Here is a 24,722-nt window from a genome sequence, read left to right on the forward strand (position 1 = left end):
TAATACATGTATCACTAGCCACTTTAAACAATGCTACCTAATATAATGTTTACATACCCTACATTATTCATCTCATATGTATACGTATATACTGTACTCTATCATCTACTGCATCTTTATGTAATCATGTATCACTAGCCACTTTAACTATGCCACTTTGTTTACATACTCATCTCATATGTATATACTGTACTCGATACCATCTACTGCATCTTGCCTATGCCGCTCTGTACCATCACTCATTCATATATCTTTATGTACATATTCTTTATCCCTTTACACTTGTGTGTGTATAAGGTAGTAGTTTTGGAATTGTTAGGTTCGATTACTCGTTGGTTATTACTGCATTGTCGGAACTACAAGCACAAGCACTTCGCTACACTCGCATTAACATCTGCTAACCATGTGTATGTGACAAATACATTTGATTTGATTGCAAATGATTCATCCTCTCACAGTGCATAGCCTGCAAATGGCCATGAAACTCCTATTGTGCTCTGAGAAAACAACGACTGTATGTTACTGTATCATGACGTTTTATGTCCATTATGTTTCATAGATTACTATGCTTTAATTTTAACATTTGTATTCCTTATCCCCATGTGACCATGTGACCATGTGTTGTGATCATGTGACCATGTGACCATGTGTTGTGACCATGTGACCATGTGTTGTGACCATGTGACCATGTGACCATGTGTTGTGACCATGTGACCATGTGTTGTGACCACATGTTGTGACCATGTGTTGTGACCATGTGACCATGTGTTGTGACCACATGTTGTGACCATGTGACCATGTGACCATGTGTTGTGACCATGTGACCATGTGTTGTGACCATGTGTTGTGACCATGTGTTGTGACCATGTGACCATGTGTTGTGACCATGTGACCATGTGTTGTGACCATGTGATGTGACCATGTGGCCATGTGTTGTGACCATGTGTTGTGACCATGTGACCATGTGTTGTGACCATGTGGCCATGTGTTGTGACCATGTGGCCATGTGTTGTGACCATGTGACCATGTGTTGTGACCATGTGACCACGTGTTGTGACCATGTGACCACGTGTTGTGACCATGTGACCACGTGTTGTGACCATGTGACCACGTGTTGTGACCATGTGACCACGTGTTGTGACCATGTGACCACGTGTTGTGACCATGTGACCACGTGTTGTGACCATGTGACCACGTGTTGTGACCATGTGACCATGTGTTGTGACCATGTGACCACGTGTTGTGACCATGTGACCACGTGTTGTGACCATGTGACCATGTGTTGTGACCATGTGACCAGTGTTGTGACCATGTGACCATGTGTTGTGACCATGTGACCATGTGTTGTGACCATGTGACCATGTGTTGTGACCATGTGACCACGTGTTGTGACCATGTGACCACGTGTTGTGACCATGTGACCACGTGTTGTGACCATGTGACCATGTGTTGTGACCATGTGACCATGTGTTGTGACCATGTGACCATGTGTTGTGACCATGTGACCATGTGTTGTGACCATGTGACCATGTGTTGTGACCATGTGACCACGTGTTGTGACCATGTGACCATGTGTTGTGACCATGTGACCACGTGTTGTGACCATGTGACCACGTGTTGTGACCATGTGACCACGTGAAAAATGCACTTAGAACAATGTAATAAAATGTAAAGTTCAGAGCAGCTTTGTCAGGTGTCTTTGTCAGGTGTCTTTGTCAGGTGTCTTTGTCAGGTGTCTTCGTCAGGTGTCTGACTGCATTACCTGTTGCTTCCCTCTACAAATACAGAAATACAGGCTGGCTGGTGTGTGGCAGACAAGAGCAATCAACCCCTAACCAGGATGTGTTCCTACTCTCTTGCTCCTGTTCAGCTATGCATGTCTGTCTACTCCACGCACACACGTGCACGCACACACACGGTGCACACACAAATACACACTCCCCCCTCCTCCCTACACACACCTGCCCAGTCCCTTCCACCAGCTAATTACAACTGATTGAATATGGATCAGGTTGCTTATCAGATGGGGAAAGAAATGAGCATGGCCGATGCAGAGGTGCAGGCAGGTCAACATTGAATGGAGAAATCAATTTGCATTGATTGTCAAAAGGTTCATTTTTCACAAAGACGACACAGTGAAAGGGATTAAACTTGGGTTTCGGCTCGACAACTTTGATACCAACACAATAGTGGTGCTTTTCAGCCAGTACCAGAACACACAACAACCTACCTGGATACCGTCGCTACTAGCGAGCCGGGTTTTAATCCTCCATGTCAGTCAGCAGGGCGAGATATCAAACCAGAGTGCTGATAATGGTATTCAGGCCTCGTATGGGTGTTAGATAGCACTGATCAGACAGCATCAGTCCAGATGTCCTCGCTGAGGAGGCTCCTCCTAGTTACCACCTAGCAACCTGTGGTTAGGATGCTGACTGAGGAGGCTCCTCATAGTAACCACCTAGCAACCTGTGGTTAGGATCCTGACTGAGGAGGCTCCTCCTAGTTACCACCTAGCAACCTGTGGTTAGGATCCTGACTGGGGAGGCTCCCCCTAGTTACCACCTAGCAACCTGTGGTTAGGATCCTCACTGAGGAGGCTCCTCCTAGTTACCACCTAGCAACCTGTGGTTAGGATCCTGACTGAGGAGGCTCCTCCTAGTTACCACCTAGCAACCTGTGGTTAGGATCCTGACTGGGGAGGCTCCCCCTAGTTACCACCTAGCAACCTGTGGTTAGGATCCTCACTGAGGAGGCTCCTCCTAGTTACCACCTAGCAACCTGTGGTTAGGATCCTGACTGGGGAGGCTCCCCCTAGTTACCACCTAGCAACCTGTGGTTAGGATCCTGACTGAGGAGGCTCCTCCTAGTAACCACCTAGCAACCTGTGGTTAGGATCCTCACTGAGGAGGCTCCTCCTAGTTACCACCTAGCAACCTGTGGTTAGGATCCTGACTGAGGAGGATCCCCCTAGTAACCACCTAGCAACCTGTGGTTAGGATCCTGACTGAGGAGGCTCCTCCTAGTAACCACCTAGCAACCTGTGGTTAGGATCCTGACTGAGGAGGATCCCCCTAGTAACCACCTAGCAACCTGTGGTTAGGATCCTGACTGAGGAGGATCCTCCTAGTTACCACCTAGCAACCTGTGGTTAGGATCCTCACTGAGGAGGCTCCTCCTAGTTACCACCTAGCAACCTGTGGTTAGGATCCTGACTGAGGAGGATCCCCCTAGTAACCACCTAGCAACCTGTGGTTAGGATCCTGACTGAGGAGGCTCCTCCTAGTAACCACCTAGCAACCTGTGGTTAGGATCCTGACTGAGGAGGCTCCTCCTAGTTACCACCTAGCAACCTGTGGTTAGGATCCTGACTGAGGAGGCTCCTCCTAGTAACCACCTAGCAACCTGTGGTTAGGATCCTGACTGAGGAGGCTCCTCCTAGTAACCACCTAGCAACCTGTGGTTAGGATCCTGACTGAGGAGGATCCCCCTAGTTACCACCTAGCAACCTGTGGTTAGGATCCTGACTGAGGAGGATCCTCCTAGTTACCACCTAGCAACCTGTGGTTAGGATCCTCACTGAGGAGGCTCCTCCTAGTTACCACCTAGCAACCTGTGGTTAGGATCTCAAGGAAGCACTATCATTCAGAGCAGGAGAGAAATGTGTTGAATCCAAACTAATGGAATAATAGACAGTGTACCAGTAGATAGCAGTAAAATCACCACCCATAAAGGTACATGTGATGTATTTTAAGTATTTCTCCCCATTTCCACTTTCATACTTAAACATTACCCCCCCCCTGTAATAGTCTCTCCCCCTCTCTCTAATCGCCCCCCCTCTCTATTCGTCTCCCCCCCTTCTCTAATCGTTTCCCCTCCTCCTCTCTAATCGTCTCCCCCCCTCTCTAATCGTCTCTCCCCCCCCTCTCTAATCGTCTCCCCCCTCTCTAATCATCTCCCTCCCTCTCTAATCGTCTCTCCCCCTCTCTAATCGTCTCTTCTCTGCCCCCTCTCTAATCGTCTCTTCTCTGCCCCCCTCTCTAATCGTCTCTGCCCCCCTCTCTAATCGTCTCTCCCCCTCTCTAATCGTCTCTCCCCCCCCTCTCTAATCGTCCCCCTCACCCGCTCAACCCCCTGGCCTAACTTCCCCCGTCATAAGAGCGTATTCTAAATGACCAAAGGGTAAATGTCTTACCCTCGATGGCCATCATGGCTCTCAGCTCTCTGTTGAGCAGCTCAAAGCGTCGCTCCAGATCGTGCTCCTTCTCCCTGTGGCAGTAAGTTGGAACAAAGTTCATCAATATGTTAATGACTAAATCATTAAGCACTTAGAAGAAGTCTGCAATAAACATCGATTCAGCCAGTCGGCTGGACCTTCTCCCTTCTCTCCACACATTAATCTACTGCAAATATCTGATACACAAACATACCCCGACCCGGGGCCCTGCCTGGGCTGGTCTGGTAAAACCCTGTGTGTGGGTGAGAGAGGGAGAGAAAGAAATGGAGGGAGGGAAAGAGGGAGGGAGTGAAAGAGGGAGGGACAGACAGACAGAAGTAGGGGGAAAGAAAGCGAAGGAGAGAGCTGGAGAGACAGGTAGAGAGATGGAGAGACAGGTAGAGAGATGGATAGACAGGTAGAGAGATGGAGAGACAGGGAAAAGGAGAGGAGAGACATGTAGAGAGATGGAGAGACAGGGAAAAGGAGAGGAGAGACAGGTAGAGAGATGGAGAGACAGGGAAAAGGAGAGGAGAGAAAGGTAGAGATTGGAGAGACAGGTAGAGAGATGGAGAGACAGGTAGAGAGATGGAGAGACAGGTAGAGAGATGGAAAGACAGGTAGAGATTGGAGAGACAGGTAGAGAGATGGAAAGACAGGTAGAGATTGGAGAGACAGGTAGAGATATAGAGAGACAGGTAGAGATATGGAGAGACATGTAGAGAGATGGAGAGACAGGTAGAGAGATGGAGAGACAGGTAGAGAGATGGAGAGACAGGTAGAGATATGGAGAGACAGGTAGAGATATGGAGAGACAGGTAGAGAGATGGAGAGACAGGTAGAGAGATGGAGAGACAGGTAGAGAGATGGAGAGACAGGTAGAGATGGGAGAGACAGGTAGAGATATGGAGAGACAGGTAGAGATATGGAGAGACAGGTAGAGATATGGAGAGACAGGTAGAGAGATGGAGAGACAGGTAGAGAGATGGAGAGACAGGTAGAGAGATGGAGAGACAGGTAGAGATATGGAGAGACAGGTAGAGAGATGGAGAGACAGGGAAAAGGAGAGGAGAGACAGGTAGAGAGATGGAGAGACAGGGAAAAGGAGAGGAGAGACAGGTAGAGAGATGGAGAGACAGGTAGAGGGATGGAGAGACAGGTAGAGAGATGGAGAGACAGGGAAAGGGAGAGGAGAGACAGGTAGAGATATGGAGAGACAGGTAGAGAGATGGAGAGACAGGTAGAGAGATGGAGAGACAGGTAGAGAGATGGAGATACAGGTAGAGAGATGGAGACAGGTAGAGAGATGGAGAGACAGGTAGAGATGGAGAGACAGGTAGAGAGATGGAGAGACAGGTAGAGATTGGAGAGACAGGTAGAGATATGGAGAGACAGGTAGAGAGATGGAGAGACAGGTAGAGAGATGGAGAGACAGGTAGAGAGATGGAGAGACAGGTAGAGAGATGGAGAGACATGTAGAGGGATGGAGAGACAGGTAGAGAGATGGAGAGACAGGTAGAGAGATGGAGAGACAGGTAGAGATTGGAGAGACAGGTAGAGAGATGGAAAGACAGGGAAAGGAGAGGGGGGACAGGTAGAGAGATGGAGATACAGGTTGAGATTGGAGAGACAGGTAGAGAGATGGAGAGACAGGTAGATATATGGAGAGACAGGTAGAGAAATGGAGAGACATGTAGAGAGATGGAGAGACAGGTAGGGAGATGGAGAGACAGGTAGAGAGATGGAGAGACAGGTAGAGAGATGGAGAGACAGGTAGAGAGATGGAGAGACAGGTAGAGAGATGGAGAGACAGGTAGAGATATGGAGAAACAGGTAGGGAGATGGAGAGACAGGTAGAGAGATGGAGAGACAGGGAAAAGGAGAGGGGGGACAGGTAGAGAGATGGAGAGACAGGTAGAGATTGGAGAGACAGGTAGAGAGATGGAGAGACAGGGAAAAGGAGAGGGGGACAGGTAGAGACAGGTAGAGAGATGGAGAGACAGGTAGAGAGATGGAGAGACAGGGAAAAGGAGAGGGGCGACAGGTAGAAAGATGGAGAGACAGGTAGAGAGATGGAGAGACAGGTAGAGAGATGAAGAGAGATGGAGAGACAGTTAGAGAGATGGAGAGACAGGTAGAGAAATGGAGAGACAGGTAGAGAAATGGAGAGACAGGTAGAGAAATGGAGAGACAGGTAGAGAAATGGAGAGACAGGTAGAGAAATGGAGAGACAGGTAGAGAAATGGAGAGACAGGGAAAAGTAGAGGGTGACAGGTAAAGAGATGGAGAGACAGGTAGAGATATGGAGAGACAGGTAGAGATGGAAAGACAGGTAGAGATGGAGAGACATGTAGAGAGATGGAGAGACATGTAGAGAGATGGAGAGACAGGGAGGATAATGTCAGGGCGGTAGGGGGGGGTAATGTCTGGGTGGTAGGGGGTAATGTCTGGTCGGTAAGGGGGTAATGTCTGGGTGGTAGGAAGGGGGTAATGTCTGGGTGGTAGGGGGGTAATGTCTGGGCGGTAGGAAGGGGGTAATGTCTGGGCGGTAGGAAGGGGGTAATGTCTGGGCGGTAGGAAGGGGGTAATGTCTGGGCGGTGAGGGGGTGGGTAATGTCAGGGCGGTAGGAAGGGGGTAATGTCTGGGCGGTGAGGGGGTGGGTAATGTCTGGGCGGTAGGAAGGGGTAATGTCAGGGCGGTAGGAAGGGGGTAATGTCTGGGTGGTAGGGGGGTAATGTCTGGGCAGTAGGAAGGGGGTAATGTCTGGGCGGTAGGAAGGGGTAATGTCTGGGCGGTAGGAAGGGGGTAATGTCTGGGCGGTAGGAAGGGGTAATGTCTGGGCGGTAGGAAGCGGGTAATGTCTGGGCGGTAGGAAGGGGGTAATGTCTGGGCGGTAGGAAGGGGGTAATGTCTGGGCGGTAGGATGGGTGTAATATCTGGGCGGTGGGGGAGTAATGTCTGGGCGGTAGGGGGGTAATGTCTGGGCGGTAGGAATGGGGTAATGTCTGGGCGGTAGGAATGGGGTAATGTCTGGGCGGTAGAGTGGTTAATGTCTGGGGGGCAGAGTGGGTAATGTATGGGTGGTAGGGGGTAATGTCTGGGCGGTAGGGGGGTAATGCCTGGGCGGTAGGAAGGGGGTAATGTCTGGGCGGTAGAGTGGGTAATGTCTGGGTGGTAGAGTGGGTAATGTCTGGGTGGTAGAGTGGGTAATGTCTGGGTGGTAGAGTGGGTAATGTCTGGGCGGTTGAGTGGGTAATGTCTGGGCGGTAGAGTGGGTAATGTCTGGGCGGTAGAGTGGGTAATGTCTGGGCGGTAGAGTGGGTAATGTCTGGGTGTTAGGTGGGTAATGTATGGGTGGTAGAGTGGGTAATATCTGGGTGGTAGAGTGGGTAATGTCTGGGTGGTAGAGTCGGTAATGTCTGGGTGGTAGAGTGGGTAATGTCTGGGTGGTAGAGTGGGTAATGTCTGGGTGGTGGGGGTAATGTCTGGGTGGTAGAGTGGGTAATGTCTGGGTGGTAGAGTGGGTAATGTCTGGGCGGTAGAGTGGGTAATGTCTGGGGGGTAGAGTGGGTAATGTCTGGGTGGTAGAGTGGGTAATGTCTGGGTGGTAGAGTCGGTAATGTCTGGGTGGTAGAGTGGGTAATGTCTGGGGGGTAGAGTGGGTAATGTCTGGGTGGTAGAGTGGGTAATGTCTGGGTGGTAGAGTGGGTAATGTCTGGGCGGTAGGGCTACAAATTTAATTCCCCTTCTTTCAGATGGTTTAGAAAACGAGCTAATTTTCCCCATAATAGAATTTGTCCTTCAGAGGCGCTTTTCTGCCACAAAGAGAGAAATGAAAGAGGTAGTAATCAGACCCTCTATCAATTGGCCACTTTAAACACCCTCCCCGCTCTCTCCCTCCCTCTCTCTCTCTCCCTCCCTCTCTCTCCCTCCCTCTCTCTCTCACACCATATAATGTGATTATATGAATACTTCAGTCTCTTGTTCTCTCTGGCCCTTTGAAATCCTGCAAGGGAGGAGGGAATGAAAAGGAAAGAGCAGTGTTTACACCTGTCCACCTAGTGGCTGAGTGACCGCACAAAGCCTGTGTCACAAATGGCACTACTTTTGACCAGGACCCACACAGAATCCCATAGGGCCCTGGTCTAAAAGTAGTGCACTACATAGGGAATAGCGTCCTGGTTAAAAGTAGTGCACTACATAGGGAATAGGGTCCTGGTTAAAAGTAGTGCACTACATAGGGAATAGGGTCCTGGTTAAAAGTAGTGCACTACATAGGGAATAGGGTCCTGGTTAAAAGTAGTGCACTACATAGGGAATAGGGCCCTGGTCTAAAAGTAGTGCGCTACATAGGGAATAGGGTCATGGTTAAAAGTAGTGCACTACATAGGGAATAGGGTCCTGGTTAAAAGTAGTGCACTACATAGGGAATAGGGTGCCATTTGGAAATGTAGCTAAAGCGAAAGGCGTTGTGATGCAACGTTGTGACGATCGCTGGGTTCTTGTTGGTTTAACGTTGACATGTAAATGCCAGGAATGAACAGAACCAGAACAGATTATGGACATTAACAGGTTTACAACACACAGATCACAGGGTAAAGCAGCTGTGTGATGATTGGTTTAAATGTCTGTGTATCGGGAACTGGGAACACACAGAGAGAATACTATGTCTGTGTATTGGGAACAGGGAACACACAGAGAATACTATGTCTGTGTATTGGAACTGGGAACACAGAGAGAATACTATGTCTGTGTATTGGGAACAGGGAACACACAGAGAATACTATGTCTGTGTATTGGGAACAGGGAACACACAGAGAGAATACTATGTCTGTGTATTGGGAACAGGGAACACACAGAGAATACTATGTCTGTGTATTGGGAACAGGGAACACACAGAGAATACTATGTCTGTGTATTGGGAACAGGGAACACACAGAGAGAATACTATGTCTGTGTATTGGATAGTCAGACACAATGGAGAGTGAGAGAGAAAGAGCTTAGTGTTAGGGGACTTCGAGAAAAGATTGCTGGGGAACTTACTGGAGAGGGGGTTAGGGGACCTTACAGTAGAGGGGGTTAGGGGACCTTACAGTAGAGGGGGTTAGGGGAACTTACAGTAGAGGGGGTTAGGGGACCTTACGGTAGAGGGGGTTAGGGGACCTTACAGTAGAGGGGGTTAGGGGACCTTACAGTAGAGGGGGTTAGGGGACCTTACAGTAGAGGGGGTTAGGGGACCTTACAGTAGAGGGGGTTAGGGGACCTTACGGTAGAGGGGGTTAGGGGACCTTACGGTAGAGGGGGTTAGGGGACCTTACAGTAGAGGGGGTTAGGGAACTTACGGTAGAGGGGGTTAGGGGACCTTACGGTAGAGGGGGTTAGGGGACCTTACAGTAGAGGGGGTTAGGGGACCTTACAGTAGAGGGGGTTAGGGGACCTTACAGTAGAGGGGGTTAGGGGACCTTACAGTAGAGGGGGTTAGGGGACCTTACAGTAGAGGGGGTTAGGGGACCTTACGGTAGAGGGGGTTGGGGGACCTTACGGTCGAGGGGGTTAGTGGAACTTACAGTAGAGATGGTTAGGGGAACTTACAGTAGAGGGGGTTAGGGGAACTTACAGTAGAGGGGGTTAGGGGAACTTACAGTAGAGGGGGTTAGGGGAACTTACGGTAGAGGGGGTTAGGGGACCTTACAGTAGAGGGGGTTAGGGGACCTTACAGTAGAGGGGGTTAGGGGACCTTACAGTAGAGGGGGTTAGGGGACCTTACAGTAGAGGGGTTAGGGGACCTTACAGTAGAGGGGGTTAGGGGAACTTACAGTAGAGGGGGTTAGGGGACCTTACAGTAGAGGGGGTTAGGGGAACTTACAGTAGAGGGGGTTAGGGGACCTTACAGTAGAGGAGGTTAGGGGAACTTACAGTAGAGGGGGTTAGGGGACCTTACAGTAGAGGGGTTAGGGGACCTTACAGTAGAGGGGGTTAGGGGACCTTACGGTAGAGGGGGTTAGGGGACCTTACGGTAGAGGGGGTTAGGGGACCTTACGGTAGAGGGGGTTAGGGGAACTTACAGTAGAGGGGGTTAGGGGACCTTACAGTAGAGGGGGTTAGGGGACCTTACAGTAGAGGGGTTAGGGGACCTTACAGTAGAGGGGGTTAGGGGACCTTACAGTAGAGGGGGTTAGGGGAACTTACATTAGAGGGGGTTAGGGGAACTTACAGTAGAGGGGATTAGGGGAACTTACTGGAGAGGGGGTTAGGGGACCTTACGGTAGAGATGGTTAGGGGACCTTACAGTCGGGGGTTAGGGGACCTTACGGTAGAGGGGTTAGGGGACCTTACGGTAGAGGGGGTTGGGGGAACTTACGGTCGAGGGGGTTAGTGGAACTTACAGTAGAGATGGTTAGGGGAACTTACAGTAGAGGGGGTTAGGGGAACTTACGGTAGAGGGGGTTAGGGGACCTTACAGTAGAGGGGGTTAGGGGAACGTACGGTAGAGATGGTTAGGAAAACTTACAGTAGAGGGGGTTAGGGGAACTTACAGTAGAGGGGGTTAGGGGAACTTATAGTAGAGGGGGTTAGGGGACCTTACAGTAGAGGGGGTTAGGGGAACTTAAGGTAGAGGGGGTTAGGGGACCTTACGGTAGAGGGGGTTAGGGGAACTTACAGTCGAGGGGGTTGGGGGAACTTACAGTAGAGGGGGTTGGGGGACCTTACGGTAGAGGGGGTTAGGGGAACTTACGGTAGAGATGGTTAGGGGACCTTACAGTACAGGGGGTTAGGGGACCTTACAGTAGAGGGGGTTAGGGGACCTTACAGTCGAGGGGGTTTGGGGAACTTACGGTAGAGGGGGTTAGGGGACCTTACGGTCGAGGGGGTTGGGGGAACTTACGGTCGAGGGGGTTGGGGGAACTTACGGTCGAGGGAATTGGGGGAACTTACGGTCGAGGGAGTTGGGGGAACTTACGGTCGAGGGAGTTGGGGGAACTTACGGTCGAGGGGGTTGGGGAACTTACGGTCGAGGGAGTTGGGGGAACTTACGGTCGAGGGAATTGGGGGAACTTACGGTCGAGGGAGTTGGGGGAACTTACAGTAGAGGGGGTTAGGGGAACTTACGGTAGAGGGGGTTAGGGGACCTTACAGTAGAGGGGGTTAGGGGAACGTACGGTAGAGATGGTTAGGGGACCTTACAGTACAGGGGGTTAGGGGACCTTACAGTCGATGGGGTTTGGGGAACTTACGGTAGAGGGGGTTAGGGGACCTTACGGTCGAGGGGGTTGGGGGAACTTACAGTAGAGGGGGTTGGGGGACCTTACGGTAGAGGGGGTTAGGGGAACTTACGGTAGAGATGGTTAGGGGACCTTACAGTACTGGGGGTTAGGGGACCTTACAGTAGAGGGGGTTAGGGGACCTTACAGTCGAGGGGGTTTGGGGAACTTACGGTAGAGGGGTTAGGGGACCTTACGGTCGAGGGGGTTGGGGGAACTTACGGTCGAGGGACTTGGGGAACTTACGGTCGAGGGGGTTTGGGGAACTTACGGTCGAGGGGGTTAGGGGAACTTACAGTCGAGGGGGTTGGGGAACTTACAGTAGAGGGGGTTGGGGGACCTTACGGTAGAGGGGTTAGGGGAACTTACGGTAGAGATGGTTAGGGGACCTTACAGTACAGGGGGTTAGGGGACCTTACAGTAGAGGGGTTAGGGGACCTTACAGTCGAGGGGGTTTGGGGAACTTACGGTAGAGGGGTTAGGGGACCTTACGGTCGAGGGGGTTGGGGGAACTTACGGTCGAGGGGGTTGGGGGAACTTACGGTCGAGGGAATTGGGGGAACTTACGGTCGAGGGAGTTGGGGGAACTTACGGTCGAGGGGGTTGGGGGAACTTACGGTCGAGGGGGTTGGGGAACTTACGGTCGAGGGAGTTGGGGGAACTTACGGTCGAGGGAATTGGGGGAACTTACGGTCAAGGGAGTTGGGGGAACTTACGGTCGAGGGAATTGGGGGAACTTACGGTCGAGGGGTTGGGGAACTTACGGTCGAGGGAATTGGGGGAACTTACGGTCTAGGGGGTTGGGGGAACTTACGGTCGAGGGAGTTGGGGGAACTTACGGTCGAGGGGGTTAGGGGAACTTACAGTAGAGGGGGTTAGGGGAACTTACGGTAGAGGGGGTTAGGGGACCTTACAGTAGAGGGGGTTAGGGGAACGTACGGTAGAGATGGTTAGGGGAACTTACAGTAGAGGGGGTTAGGGGAACTTACAGTAGAGGGGGTTAGGGGAACTTATAGTAGAGGGGGTTAGGGGACCTTACAGTAGAGGGGGTTAGGGGAACTTACGGTAGAGGGGGTTAGGGGACCTTACGGTAGAGGGGGTTAGGGGAACTTACAGTCGAGGGGGTTGGGGGAACTTACAGTAGAGGGGGTTGGGGGACCTTACGGTAGAGGGGTTAGGGAACTTACGGTAGAGATGGTTAGGGGACCTTACAGTACAGGGGGTTAGGGGACCTTACAGTAGAGGGGGTTAGGGGACCTTACAGTCGAGGGGGTTTGGGGAACTTACGGTAGAGGGGGTTAGGGGACCTTACGGTCGAGGGGGTTGGGGGAACTTACGGTCGAGGGGTTGGGGGAACTTACGGTCGAGGGAATTGGGGGAACTTACGGTCGAGGAGTTGGGGGAACTTACGGTCGAGGGGGTTGGGGGAACTTACGGTCGAGGGGGTTGGGGGAACTTACGGTCGAGGGAGTTGGGGAACTTACGGTCGAGGGAATTGGGGGAACTTACGGTCAAGGGAGTTGGGGGAACTTACGGTCGAGGGAATTGGGGGAACTTACGGTCGAGGGGGTTGGGGGAACTTACGGTCGAGGGAATTGGGGGAACTTACGGTCGAGGGAGTTGGGGGAACTTACGGTCGAGGGAGTTGGGGGAACTTACGGTCGAGGGGGTTAGGGGAACTTACAGTAGAGGGGGTTAGGGGAACTTACGGTAGAGGGGGTTAGGGGACCTTACAGTAGAGGGGGTTAGGGGAACTTACGGTAGAGAGGGTTAGGGGACCTTACAGTAGAGGGGGATAGGGGAACTTACAGTAGAGGGGGTTAGGGGAACTTATAGTAGAGGGGGTTAGGGGACCTTACAGTAGAGGGGGTTAGGGAACTTACGGTAGAGGGGTTAGGGGACCTTACGGTAGAGGGGGTTAGGGGAACTTACAGTCGAGGGGGTTGGGGGAACTTACAGTAGAGGGGGTTGGGGGACCTTACGGTAGAGGGGTTAGGGGAACTTACGGTAGAGATGGTTAGGGGACCTTACAGTACAGGGGGTTAGGGGACCTTACAGTAGAGGGGTTAGGGGACCTTACGGTCGAGGGGGTTGGGGGAACTTACGGTCGAGGGAGTTGGGGGAACTTACGGTCGAGGGAATTGGGGGAACTTACGGTCGAGGGGGTTGGGGGAACTTACGGTCGAGGGAATTGGGGGAACTTACGGTCGAGGGAGTTGGGGGAACTTACGGTCGAGGGAGTTGGGGGAACTTACGGTCGAGGGGTTGGGGAACTTACGGTCGAGGGAATTGGGGGAACTTACGGTCGAGGAGTTGGGGGAACTTACGGTCGAGGGACTTGGGGGAACTTACGGTCGAGGGAATTGGGGGAACTTACGGTCGAGGGGCTTGGGGGAACTTACGGTCGAGGGGCTTGGGGGAACTTACGGTCGAGGGGCTTGGGGGAACTTACGGTCGAGGGGCTTGGGGGAACTTACGGTCGTGAGAGTTAGGGGACTTACAGTAGAGAGAGTTAGGGGAACTTACAGTAGAGAGAGTCAGGGGACTTACAGTAGAGAGAGTTAGGGGAACTTACAGTAGAGAGAGTCAGGGGACTTACAGTAGAGAGAGTTAGGGGACTTACAGTAGAGAGAGTTAGGGGAACTTACAGTAGAGAGAGTCAGGGGACTTACAGTAGAGAGAGTTAGGGGAACTTACAGTAGAGAGAGTCAGGGGACTTACAGTAGAGAGAGTCAGGGGACTTACAGTAGAGAGAGTTAGGGGACTTACAGTAGAGAGAGTTCAGGGAACTTACAGTAGAGAGAGTTAGGGGACTTACAGTAGAGAGAGTTAGGGGACTTACAGTAGAGAGAGTTAGGGGAACTTACAGTAGAGAGAGTCAGGGGACTTACAGTAGAGAGAGTTAGGGGACTTACAGTAGAGAGAGTTAGGGGACTTACAGTAGAGAGAGTTAGGGGACTTACAGTAGAGAGAGTTAGGGGACCTTACAGTAGAGAGAGTTAGGGACTTACAGTAGAGAGAGTTAGGGACTTACAGTAGAGAGAGTTAGGGGACTTACAGTAGAGAGAGTTAGGGGTCTTACAGTAGAGAGAGTTAGGGGACTTACAGTAGAGAGAGTTAGGGGACTTACAGTAGAGAGAGTTAGGGGACTTACAGTAGAGAGAGTTAGGGGAACTTACAGTAGAGAGAGTCAGGGGACTTACAGTAGAGAGAGTCAGGGGACTTACAGTAGAGAGAGTTAGGGGACTTACAGTAGAGAGAGTTCAGGGAACTTACAGTAGAGAGAGTTAGGGGACTTACAGTAGAGAGAGTTAGGGGAACTTACAGTAGAGAGAGTCAGGGGACTTACAGTAGAGAGAGTCAGGGGTCTTACAGTAGAGAGAGTCAGGGGACTTACAGTAGAGAGAGTTAGGGGAACTTACAGTAGAGAGAGTTAGGGGACTTACAGTAGAGAGAGTTAGGGGACTTACAGTAGAGAGAGTTAGGGGACTTACAGTAGAGAGAGTTAGGGGACTTACAGTAGAGAGAGTTGGTTCTGTCTCCTGATCAGAGCATTCTTCTTGTTGACCAACATGAACCACTCCTGCATCATGGCCTCCTCCTCTTCCTTACTGTTCCCTGGAACACAACAGATCAATTAAACACATGGAACAACCCACAACAAATGTATTACATAACAACCACATCACCTAACAACTACCTAACAACCACATAACAACCACATAACATAACCACCACCTAACCACCTAACAACCACATCACCTAACAACCATATAACCACCTAACAACCACATAACATAACCACCTAACATAACCACCTAACAACCACATCACCTAACAATCACATAACCACCTAACAACCACATAACATAACTACCTAACAACCACATAACATAACCACATAACATAACCAACTAACAACCACATAACATAACCACCTAACAACCACATAACATAACCACCTAACAACCACATCACATAACCACCTAACAACCACATCACATAACCACCTAACAACCACATAACATAACCACCTAACATCCACCTAACAACCACATAACATAACCACCTAACATCCACCTAACATCCACCTAACATCCACCTAACAACCACATAACATAACCACCTAACAACCACATAACATAACCACCTAACATAACCACCTAACATCCACCTTACATCCACCTAACAACCACATAACATAACCACCTAACAACCACATAACATAACCACCTAACAACCACCTAACAACCACATAACATAACAACCACCTAACAACCACATAACATAACCACCTAACAACCACCTAACATCCACAGCAACTGCAGATATGTACTTTACATGAGGTATGATGCTAAACACACCTCACACTCACACACCCCTCTCGCACCCCCTCTCTCACACACACATCTCTCACACACACCTCTCTCTTTTCACACACACCTCTCTCTCTCACACCTCTCTCTCTCACACACCTCTCTCTCACACACCTCTCTCTCACATTGCCACCTCAAGCCAGAAAAGAGGGATTGCTCCTCTGCCTGTGAAGGACATAGGAACCAGTGTCCTGTGTGTATCTGTCTCTGACGTGCGGCTCGGCCCAGACCAGACGTAGCGATGCCATTTCATTTAACAGAAAAAAAAAGACCACGACGAGGGGATTTAAGAACGGGCTCCGTGGATTACTGTAGTCAACTTTGAAATGGACGACACAGGGGGGCTGCATCCCAGATAGCACACTATTCCCTACATACTGCACTTCTTTTCACCAGATCCCCCATAGGGAATAGGGTGCCATTTAGGGCGAGTCGGTAGCTCTGAGGGGATAAAGGCAGATTCCTCTGGCAGGTCATTGTGACTCCAGACAGTCCAATAAAACAACCACATCATAATGGGAATATTAAGCCTGTGTGACATTGTGACGAGGCGGACGGGAAGACGAGAGAGAGGGATTAGAGAATAAACCATTCTCCCTCCAGCCACACAGTCAGAGAGGGGCAGAACGGGGGGGGGGGGGTGAAGAGAGAGGGTTGAGAGAACAAACCATTCTCCCTCCAGCCACACAATCAGAGAGGGGCAGAACGGGGGGGTGAGAGAACAAACCATTCTCCCTCCAGCCACACATTCAGAGAGGGGCAGGACGGAGTGGGGGGTGAAGAGAGAGGGTTGAGAGAACAAACCATTCTCCCTCCAGCCACACAGTCAGAGAGGGGCAGGACGGAGTGGGGGGGGGTGAAGAGAGAGGGTTGAGAGAACAAACCATTCTCCCTCCAGCCACACAATCAGAGAGGAGCAGAACGGAGGGGGAGGGGGTGGGTGAAGAGAGAGGGTTGAGAGAACAAACCATTCTCCCTCCAGCCACACAATCAGAGAGGGGCAGAACGGGGGGGGGAGTGAGAGAACAAACCATTCTCCCTCCAGCCACACATTCAGAGAGGGGCAGGACGGAGTGGGGGGGGGGGTGAAGAGAGAGGGTTGAGAGAACAAACCATTCTCCCTCCAGCCACACAGTCAGAGAGGGGCAGGACGGAGTGGGGGGGGGGTGAAGAGAGAGGGTTGAGAGAACAAACCATTCCCCCTCCAGCCACACAGTCAGAGAGGGGCAGGACGGAGTGGGGGGGTGAAGAGAGAGGGTTGAGAGAACAAACCATTTCTCCCTCCAGCCACACAATCAGAGAGGAGCAGAACGGAGGGGGAGGGGGGGGGTGAAGAGAGAGGGTTGAGAGAACAAACCATTCTCCCTCCAGCCACACAGGCAGAGAGGGGCAGAACGGAGGGGGAGGGGGTGAGAGAACAAACCATTCTCCCACCAGCCACACAGGCAGAGAGGGGCAGAACGGAGGGGGAGGGGGGTGGGTGAAGAGAGAGGGTTGAGAGAACAAACCATTCTCCCTCCAGCCACACAATCAGAGAGGGGCAGAACGAGGGGGGGGGGTGAAGAGAGAGGGTTGAGAGAGGTAGAGAGGGTTGAGAGAGGGATGGAGATTTGGAGGGAGAGGAGGGTTAAAATGGGAATGGAAAGAGGGAGAAGAGGGATGGAGGGAGAGATGGAGAGGGGAATGGAGAAGAAAGGAGGGAGGAGAGATGGAGGGAGAGGAGGCATGGAGAAGGGAAGGGAGAAGAAAGGAGGGAGGAGAGATGGAGGGAGAGGAGGCATGGAGAAGGGAAGGGAGAAGAAAGGAGGGAGGAGAGATGGAGGGAGAGGAGGCATGGAGAAGGGAAGGGAGAAGAAAGGAGGGAGGAGAGATGGAGGGAGAGGAGGCATGGAGAAGGGAAGGGAGAAGAAAGGAGGGAGGAGAGATGGAGGGAGAGGAGGCATGGAGAAGGGAAGGGAGAAGAAAGGAGGGAGGAGAGATGGAGGGAGAGGAGGCATGGAGAAGGGAAGGGAGAAGAAAGGAGGGAGGAGAGATGGAGGGAGAGGAGGCATGGAGAGGGGAAGGGAGAAGAAAGGAGGGAGGAGAGATGGAGGGAGAGGAGGCATGGAGAAGGGAAGGGAGAAGAAAGGAGGGAGGGAGAGGAGGCATGGAGAGGGGAAGGGAGAAGAAAGAAGGGAGGAGAGATGGAGGGAGAGGAGGCATGGAGAGGGGAAGGGAGAAGAAAGGAGGGAGGAGAGATGGAGGGAGAGGAGGCATGGAGAGGGGAAGGGAGAAGAAAGAAGGGAGGAGAGATGGAGGGAGAGGAGGCATGGAGAGGGGAAGGGAGAAGAAAGAAGGGAGGAGAGATGGAGGGAGAGGGAGGATGGAGAGGGGAAGGGAGAAGAAAGAAGGGAGGAGAGATGGAGGGAGAGGGAGGATGGAGAGGGGAAGTGAGAAGAAAGGAGGGAGGAGAGATGGAGGGAGAGGGAGGATGGAGAGGGGAAGTGAGAAGAAAGGAGGGAGGAGAGATGGAGGGAGAGGAGGCATGGAGAGGGGAAGGGAGAAGAAAGAAAGAAGGGAGGAGAGATGGAAGGTGGTCCAGGGGGCCATACGGATGTTTGTCCCCCCCGTCTCCCCAGCCAATAGGAGATGAACTTTGACCCCAAGTCCCTCCTGACTCTTACAGGGCAGTGTCACCTCTCTCTATTCTAAAAGCAGAACATTTGACCCCAGGATGAATCTAGAACTGGAACCTTTAGAAGCTGTGTTGGGAACTCTAGAACCTGTGATAATGAATGGTGTTCAATAGAGAACGTTTACTGCATCATGGAAACAAACAAACAGGTGTGTTAAACAATATACTAATATAAACTACATCACTGTAATGTTTCTGTTGGAAACAATGAATAGCAAGGAGAGTGAAATTCCACAAATGATAGGTCCATTAATCTCCTGTACTGTGATGTACAGTGTGTGTGTGTAAGCAGCTGGTTGTGTGTGTGTAGCATGGGTATAGCTGTCATGATGAGTTTGGGCCAGCAGCAGGTTCAGCACCGTTGGCCAGCGGGTTTTCATTATTCCTCTCTGCTCTGAATGGAACACTGGCCAAGATCACTATCTTTATCTAACCTGTCTGTAGAGGCTAGCACACACACACACACACACACACACACACACACACACACACACACACACACACACACACACACACACACACACACACACACACACACACACACACTTCTGTATTAACTGCACTATAACGTCTGTCTGTGGGGAATGAAGAGTTTTCCTAACAGACAAATCCAACATTCATTAATAAGAGGAATAGAACGGGGCTCTACTCTGACATGTCATCTGACCAGAGGAGATCACTGTGTTTAGCACAACACGTTATACAGCAGGATTTCTATCCTGGATTTTAAACCTTATCCAGAAATGTTCATTTCACCAACAACGAAAGCAACTGTCTGAGGATGGAGCTGAACCATCTGACATCAAAGGAAAGGAGTTGATGAGAACGATTGAAATAAAGATTAAATCAAGGCATGTCACATGATCACGCAAAACACACATCTCTATAATACCTGTATCTAATGTCCCTGAGGATGAGGCAGAACGAAGAGGTAAAACACAGGACTCTAGATATCACACATCTCTATAATACCTGTATCTAATGTCCCTGAGGATGAGGCAGAACGAAGAGGCAAAACACAGGACTCTAGATATCACACATCTCTATAATACCTGTATCTAATGTCCCTGAGGATGAGGCAGAACGAAGAGGCAAAACACAGGACTCTAGATATCACACATCTCTATAATACCTGTATCTAATGTCCCTGAGGATGAGGCAGGACGAAGAGGCAAAACACAGGACTCTAGATATCACACATCTCTATAATACCTGTATCTAATGTCCCTGAGGATGAGGCAGAACGAAGAGGCAAAACACAGGACCCAAGATATCACACATCTCTATAAAACCTGTATCTAATGTCCCTGAGGATGAGGCAGAACGAAGAGGCAAAACACAGGACCCAAGATATCACACATCTCTATAATACCTGTATCTAATGTCCCTGAGGATGAGGCAGAACGAAGAGGCAAAACACAGGACTCTAGATATCACACATCTCTATAATACCTGTATCTAATGTCCCTGAGGATGAGGCAGGACGAAGAGGCAAAACACAGGACTCTAGATATCACACATCTCTATAATACCTGTATCTAATGTCCCTGAGGATGAGGCAGAACGAAGAGGCAAAACACAGGACCCAAGATATCACACATCTCTATAAAACCTGTATCTAATGTCCCTGAGGATGAGGCAGAACGAAGAGGCAAAACACAGGACCCAAGATATCACACATCTCTATAATACCTGTATCTAATGTCCCTGAGGATGAGGCAGAACGAAGAGGCAAAACACAGGACCCAAGATATCACACATCTCTATAATACCTGTATCTAATGTCCCTGAGGATGAGGCAGGACGAAGAGGCAAAACACAGGACCCAAGATATCACACATCTCTATAAAACCTGTATCTAATGTCCCTGAGGATGAGGCAGAACGAAGAGGCAAAACACAGGACCCAAGATATCACACATCTCTATAATACCTGTATCTAATGTCCCTGAGGATGAGGCAGGACGAAGAGGCAAAACACAGGACTCTAGATATCACACATCTCTATAATACCTGTATCTAATGTCCCTGAGGATGAGGCAGAACGAAGAGGCAAAACACAGGACCCAAGATATCACACATCTGTATAAAACCTGTATCTAATGTCCCTGAGGATGAGGCAGAACGAAGAGGCAAAACACAGGACCCAAGATATCACACATCTCTATAATACCTGTATCTAATGTCCCTGAGGATGAGGCAGAACGAAGAGGCAAAACACAGGACCCAAGATATCACACATCTCTATAATACCTGTATCTAATGTCCCTGAGGATGAGGCAGGACGAAGAGGCAAAACACAGGACCCAAGATATCACACATCTCTATAAAACCTGTATCTAATGTCCCTGAGGATGAGGCAGAACGAAGAGGCAAAACACAGAACTCTAGATATCACACATCTCTATAACACCTGTATCTAATGTCCCTGAGGATGAGGCAGAACGAAGAGGTAAAACACAGGAGCCTGGATATCACACATCTCTATAATACCTGTATCTAATGTCCCTGAGGCAGAACGAAGCAAAAAGAAACAAAGACAAAACAAGAAGACAACAAAATGAACATCTGAAGTGACGTGACCTTTGGGAAATAATATTTAAAGGGAGAAATCTAACATTCATTTCCTTCCACTGAAAATATCCAGCCTACTGTAATTGTTAGAATTAAACGTCTCCACAAAATGATCTATTATGAGGGGAAACAGGAACTATAACTAACAGGTGTTGAATTAGACTACTGAGGCAAAGAGCTGATGTTCACTACTCTGTGGTTTTGAAAAGAGGACAGCTGGAGTGAGGGAAGAAGGGGGAGGGGGAGAAAGAAAATAAATATATTAAAGCCTGTGATCACAGCGAGCTTTTCTGATTTATTTTCCTCCATTCTCTGTTTCATTCAATACTCACTAATCCAATTTGTCTTTCTGACTTTAAAAGTGAGGGGAGGAGGTATGAGAAGGAGGGGAGGAGGAGGAGGTATGAGGAGGGAAGGAGGTATGAGGAGGAGGAGGTATGAGAAGGAGGGGAGGAGGAGGAGGTATGAGGAGGAGGGGAGGAGGAGGAGGTATGAGGAGGAGGAGGAGGGAGGAGGAGGAGGGAGGAGGAGGGGAGGAGGTATGAGGAGGAGGTATGAGGAGGAGGGGAGGAGGTATGAGGAGGAGGGGAGGAGGTATGAGGAGGAGGAGGTATGAGAAGGAGGAGGGGAGGAGGTATGAGGAGGAGGAGGTAGGAGGAGGAGGAGGTATGAGAAGGAGGAGGAGGAGGGGAGGAGGTATGAGGAGGAGGAGGGGAGGGGAGGAGGTATGAGGAGGAGGGGAGGAGGTAGGAGGGGGAGGTAAGGAGGAGGAGGAGGTATGAGAAGGAGGAGGAGGAGGGGAGGAGGTATGAGGAGGAGGAGGAGGAGGTATGAGAAGGAGGAGGAGGAGGGGGAGGAGGAGGTATGAGAAGGAGGAGGAGGAGGTATGAGAAGGAGGAGGAGGAGGTATGAGGAGGAGGAGGAGGGGGAGGAGGTATGAGAAGGAGGAGGAGGGAGAAGGAGGAGGAGGAGGGAAGGATGTATGAGGAGGAGGAATGAGGAGGAGGGGGAGGAGGTATGAGGAGGAGGAGGAGGAGGTATGAGAAGGAGCAGGAGGAGGTATGAGAAGGAGAAGGAGGAGGAGGAGGGAAGGAGGAGGAGGAGGGAAGGATGTATGAGGAGGAGGAATGAGGAGGAGGGGAGGAGGTATGAGAAGGAGGAGGAGGAGGTATGAGGAGGAGGGGAGGAGGTATGAGAAGGAGGAGGAGGAGGTAGGAGAAGGAGGAGGAGGAGGTATGAGAAGGAGGAGGAGGAGAAGGAGGAGGAGGAGGGAAGGATGTATGAGGAGGAGGAGGAATGAGGAGGAGGGGAGGAGGTATGAGAAGGAGGAGGAGGAGGAGGGAGGAGGAGGGGAGGAGGTATGAGGAGGAGGAGGAGGTATGAGGGAGGAGGAGGAGGAGGTATGAGAAGGAGGAGGTATGAGAAGGAGGAGGAGGAGGGAAGGAGGTAAGGAGGAGGAGGAGGTATGAGGAGGAGGGGAGGAGGTAGGAGGAGGAGGGAAGGAGGTATGAGGAGGAGGAGGTATGAGGAGGAGGGGAGGAGGTATGAGGAGGAGGAGGTATGAGGAGGAGGAGGTATGAGAAGGAGGAGGAGGAGGGGAGGAGGTATGATGAGGAGGAGGAGGAGGAGGAGGAGGAGAGGGTGTGGGTAGATTTAAACTTTTCCTTCGGCCAAGTCCCTTTCTGAACGTTCCAATGTATTTAGGGACGAGCAGCACTCCTCTGTTATTCCCTCCTCCCGACTACCCTTCCCTGTAACACATGTTTAATTGTCACATACACCGGATAGATGCGCTAGATAGACACCAACAAAAATAAAGAATGAGAGAGAAACAGAAAGAGATCAATAAAGAGGTGGGGAAAATAAGCAGAAAAAAGGAACAAGATGAACATAACTTCCTGTGATGAAGTAAGAACTCGTTAACGATCCCCGTCACCACGGCGATCTGAATATACATGAGATGAAGCATGCAACAGGAAACATTTTAAACACATTCTGCAACAGAAAACATATACGAGTGTTTCCTATTGGAGAGTCCAGGTAGAGAATACCTCCCGGTTTCTGTCCATTTTCTTCCGTTTGGTGCCTGATGAACACAACCCAGAGGACTGTGGTGATGTCATCAGAGGGGTATTGTTGTGGGCAAGTAGCAAAGGCTTGATTTAATTACTATGAGTAGTGATCCGAGTGGAGAGAGAGAGGCAGAGAGAGGCAGAGAGAGGCAGAGAGAGAGGCAGAGAGAGAGAGAGAGCGAGGACGAGAGAGAGAGGCAGAGAGAGAGAGCGAGGGCGAGAGAGAGAGCGAGTGAGGGAGAGAGAGAGAGAGAGGGAGAGAGAGCGAGAGAGAGACAGAGAGAGAGAGAGAGCGAGAGAGGGAGAGGAGAGAGAGACAGAGAGAGAGAGCGAGGGCGAGAGAGAGAGCGAGTGAGGGGAGAGAGAGAGGGAGAGAGCGAGGGCGAGAGAGAGAGCAAGTGAGGGAGAGAGAGAGAGAGAGGGAGAGAGAGCGAGAGACAGAGAGAGAGAGAGAGAGAGGGAGAGGAGAGAGAGACAGAGAGAGAGAGAGAATCCTAAACAACCAACAGAGGAGCTTTGGTCTCTTCATCTACATTAGAAGGTGCTGGGGCCTATTGTGTTGGGAAGGGGGCTGTCGTTAGTGGTGAAAATGGAGTCAACCTGATGAACCTCCATCTCTCAAACTCTTATTCTCTCTATTTTCTCCATTCATCTTCCAAGTCTTCTTTCCCTCTCTAACACCCGCAAGTCAGAAATACAAACAAGCAATTCCATTTTATGTTGCAATCGCCTAGCTAGTCCATTTCAAGTCATTTCAAAAGATGAGGACAGAGGCCCTAAAAGGCAAAGCTAAATGATCTTGCCCCCCCCCTCTCTGAAAACATACACAGAACATACACCACTAGAATATCACCAAAATGAACCCCTCTCGATGTTCTTTCTATCCTCCTTCCATTGCCCTCAGCGCTCCATTCATCCTTCTCCTGGAGGAGCTCCCGCTGCCGAGGGCTTTCTGTGGTGGCTGGAGGCTTTCCCCCCTCGTTCAATGGCACAATGGCCCTGAGAATGGAGCTCGAGACCTGCTTTACTGAACCTGGATATAACAGGTCTGTGAATAGGACACATTAACCAATTCACTCTTTCCTTTCTCCCCTCCTTCCCTCCTCGTCTAAAAGAGAGTGAAGAAACCGCCCCTCGCAGATTTCAATGGCTACCTTCTATTGGTGTCATTTGTCAGTGAATGCTTGCTATACAGCTTAGAGTAAGAACCAGGGAAGAGGAGGAAGGGAGGGAGGAGGGAGGGAGAGGAGAGAGAGGAGGGAGGAGAGAGGAGAGGGAGGGAGAGAGAGAGAGGAGAGAGGAAAGGGGGGGAGGGAGGGAGAGGGATGAGAGGGAGAGGAGGGGGGGGGGGGAGGAGGGAGGGAGAGGAGAGAGGGAAGGAATGGGGGAGAGGAAGGAAGGGGGAGAGGGGAGGGTTCAGGGATTCATAATCAAACTGTTAACCATCGGGGAGATAAACACACAGGGATGGTAAGAGACTGGGGTTTGTAAAGTCCATTTTAATGAGCGGGTGCAGGGCTGTACACACACAGTTATCAGCCCATTACTTTC

General features: G+C 50.7%; 1 protein-coding gene across 1 annotated transcript in view; it reads right to left on the reverse strand.

The window, feature by feature from the left end:
- LOC135513363 (EH domain-binding protein 1-like) overlaps positions 1-24,722 on the reverse strand; it is a 97,729-nt gene that overhangs the window by 22,011 nt on the left and 50,996 nt on the right. Inside the window, exons 3-4 of the mRNA XM_064936290.1 lie at positions 14,995-15,094; positions 4,193-4,266 (exon numbers count right to left, since the gene is read on the reverse strand). Of these exons, the coding sequence (XP_064792362.1) occupies positions 4,193-4,266; positions 14,995-15,094 (174 nt within the window). The remainder of the gene's footprint in view (positions 1-4,192; positions 4,267-14,994; positions 15,095-24,722) is intronic.

This window comes from Oncorhynchus masou, chromosome 24, assembly GCF_036934945.1.
Source record: "Oncorhynchus masou masou isolate Uvic2021 chromosome 24, UVic_Omas_1.1, whole genome shotgun sequence".
Lineage (NCBI taxonomy): Eukaryota > Metazoa > Chordata > Actinopteri > Salmoniformes > Salmonidae > Oncorhynchus > Oncorhynchus masou.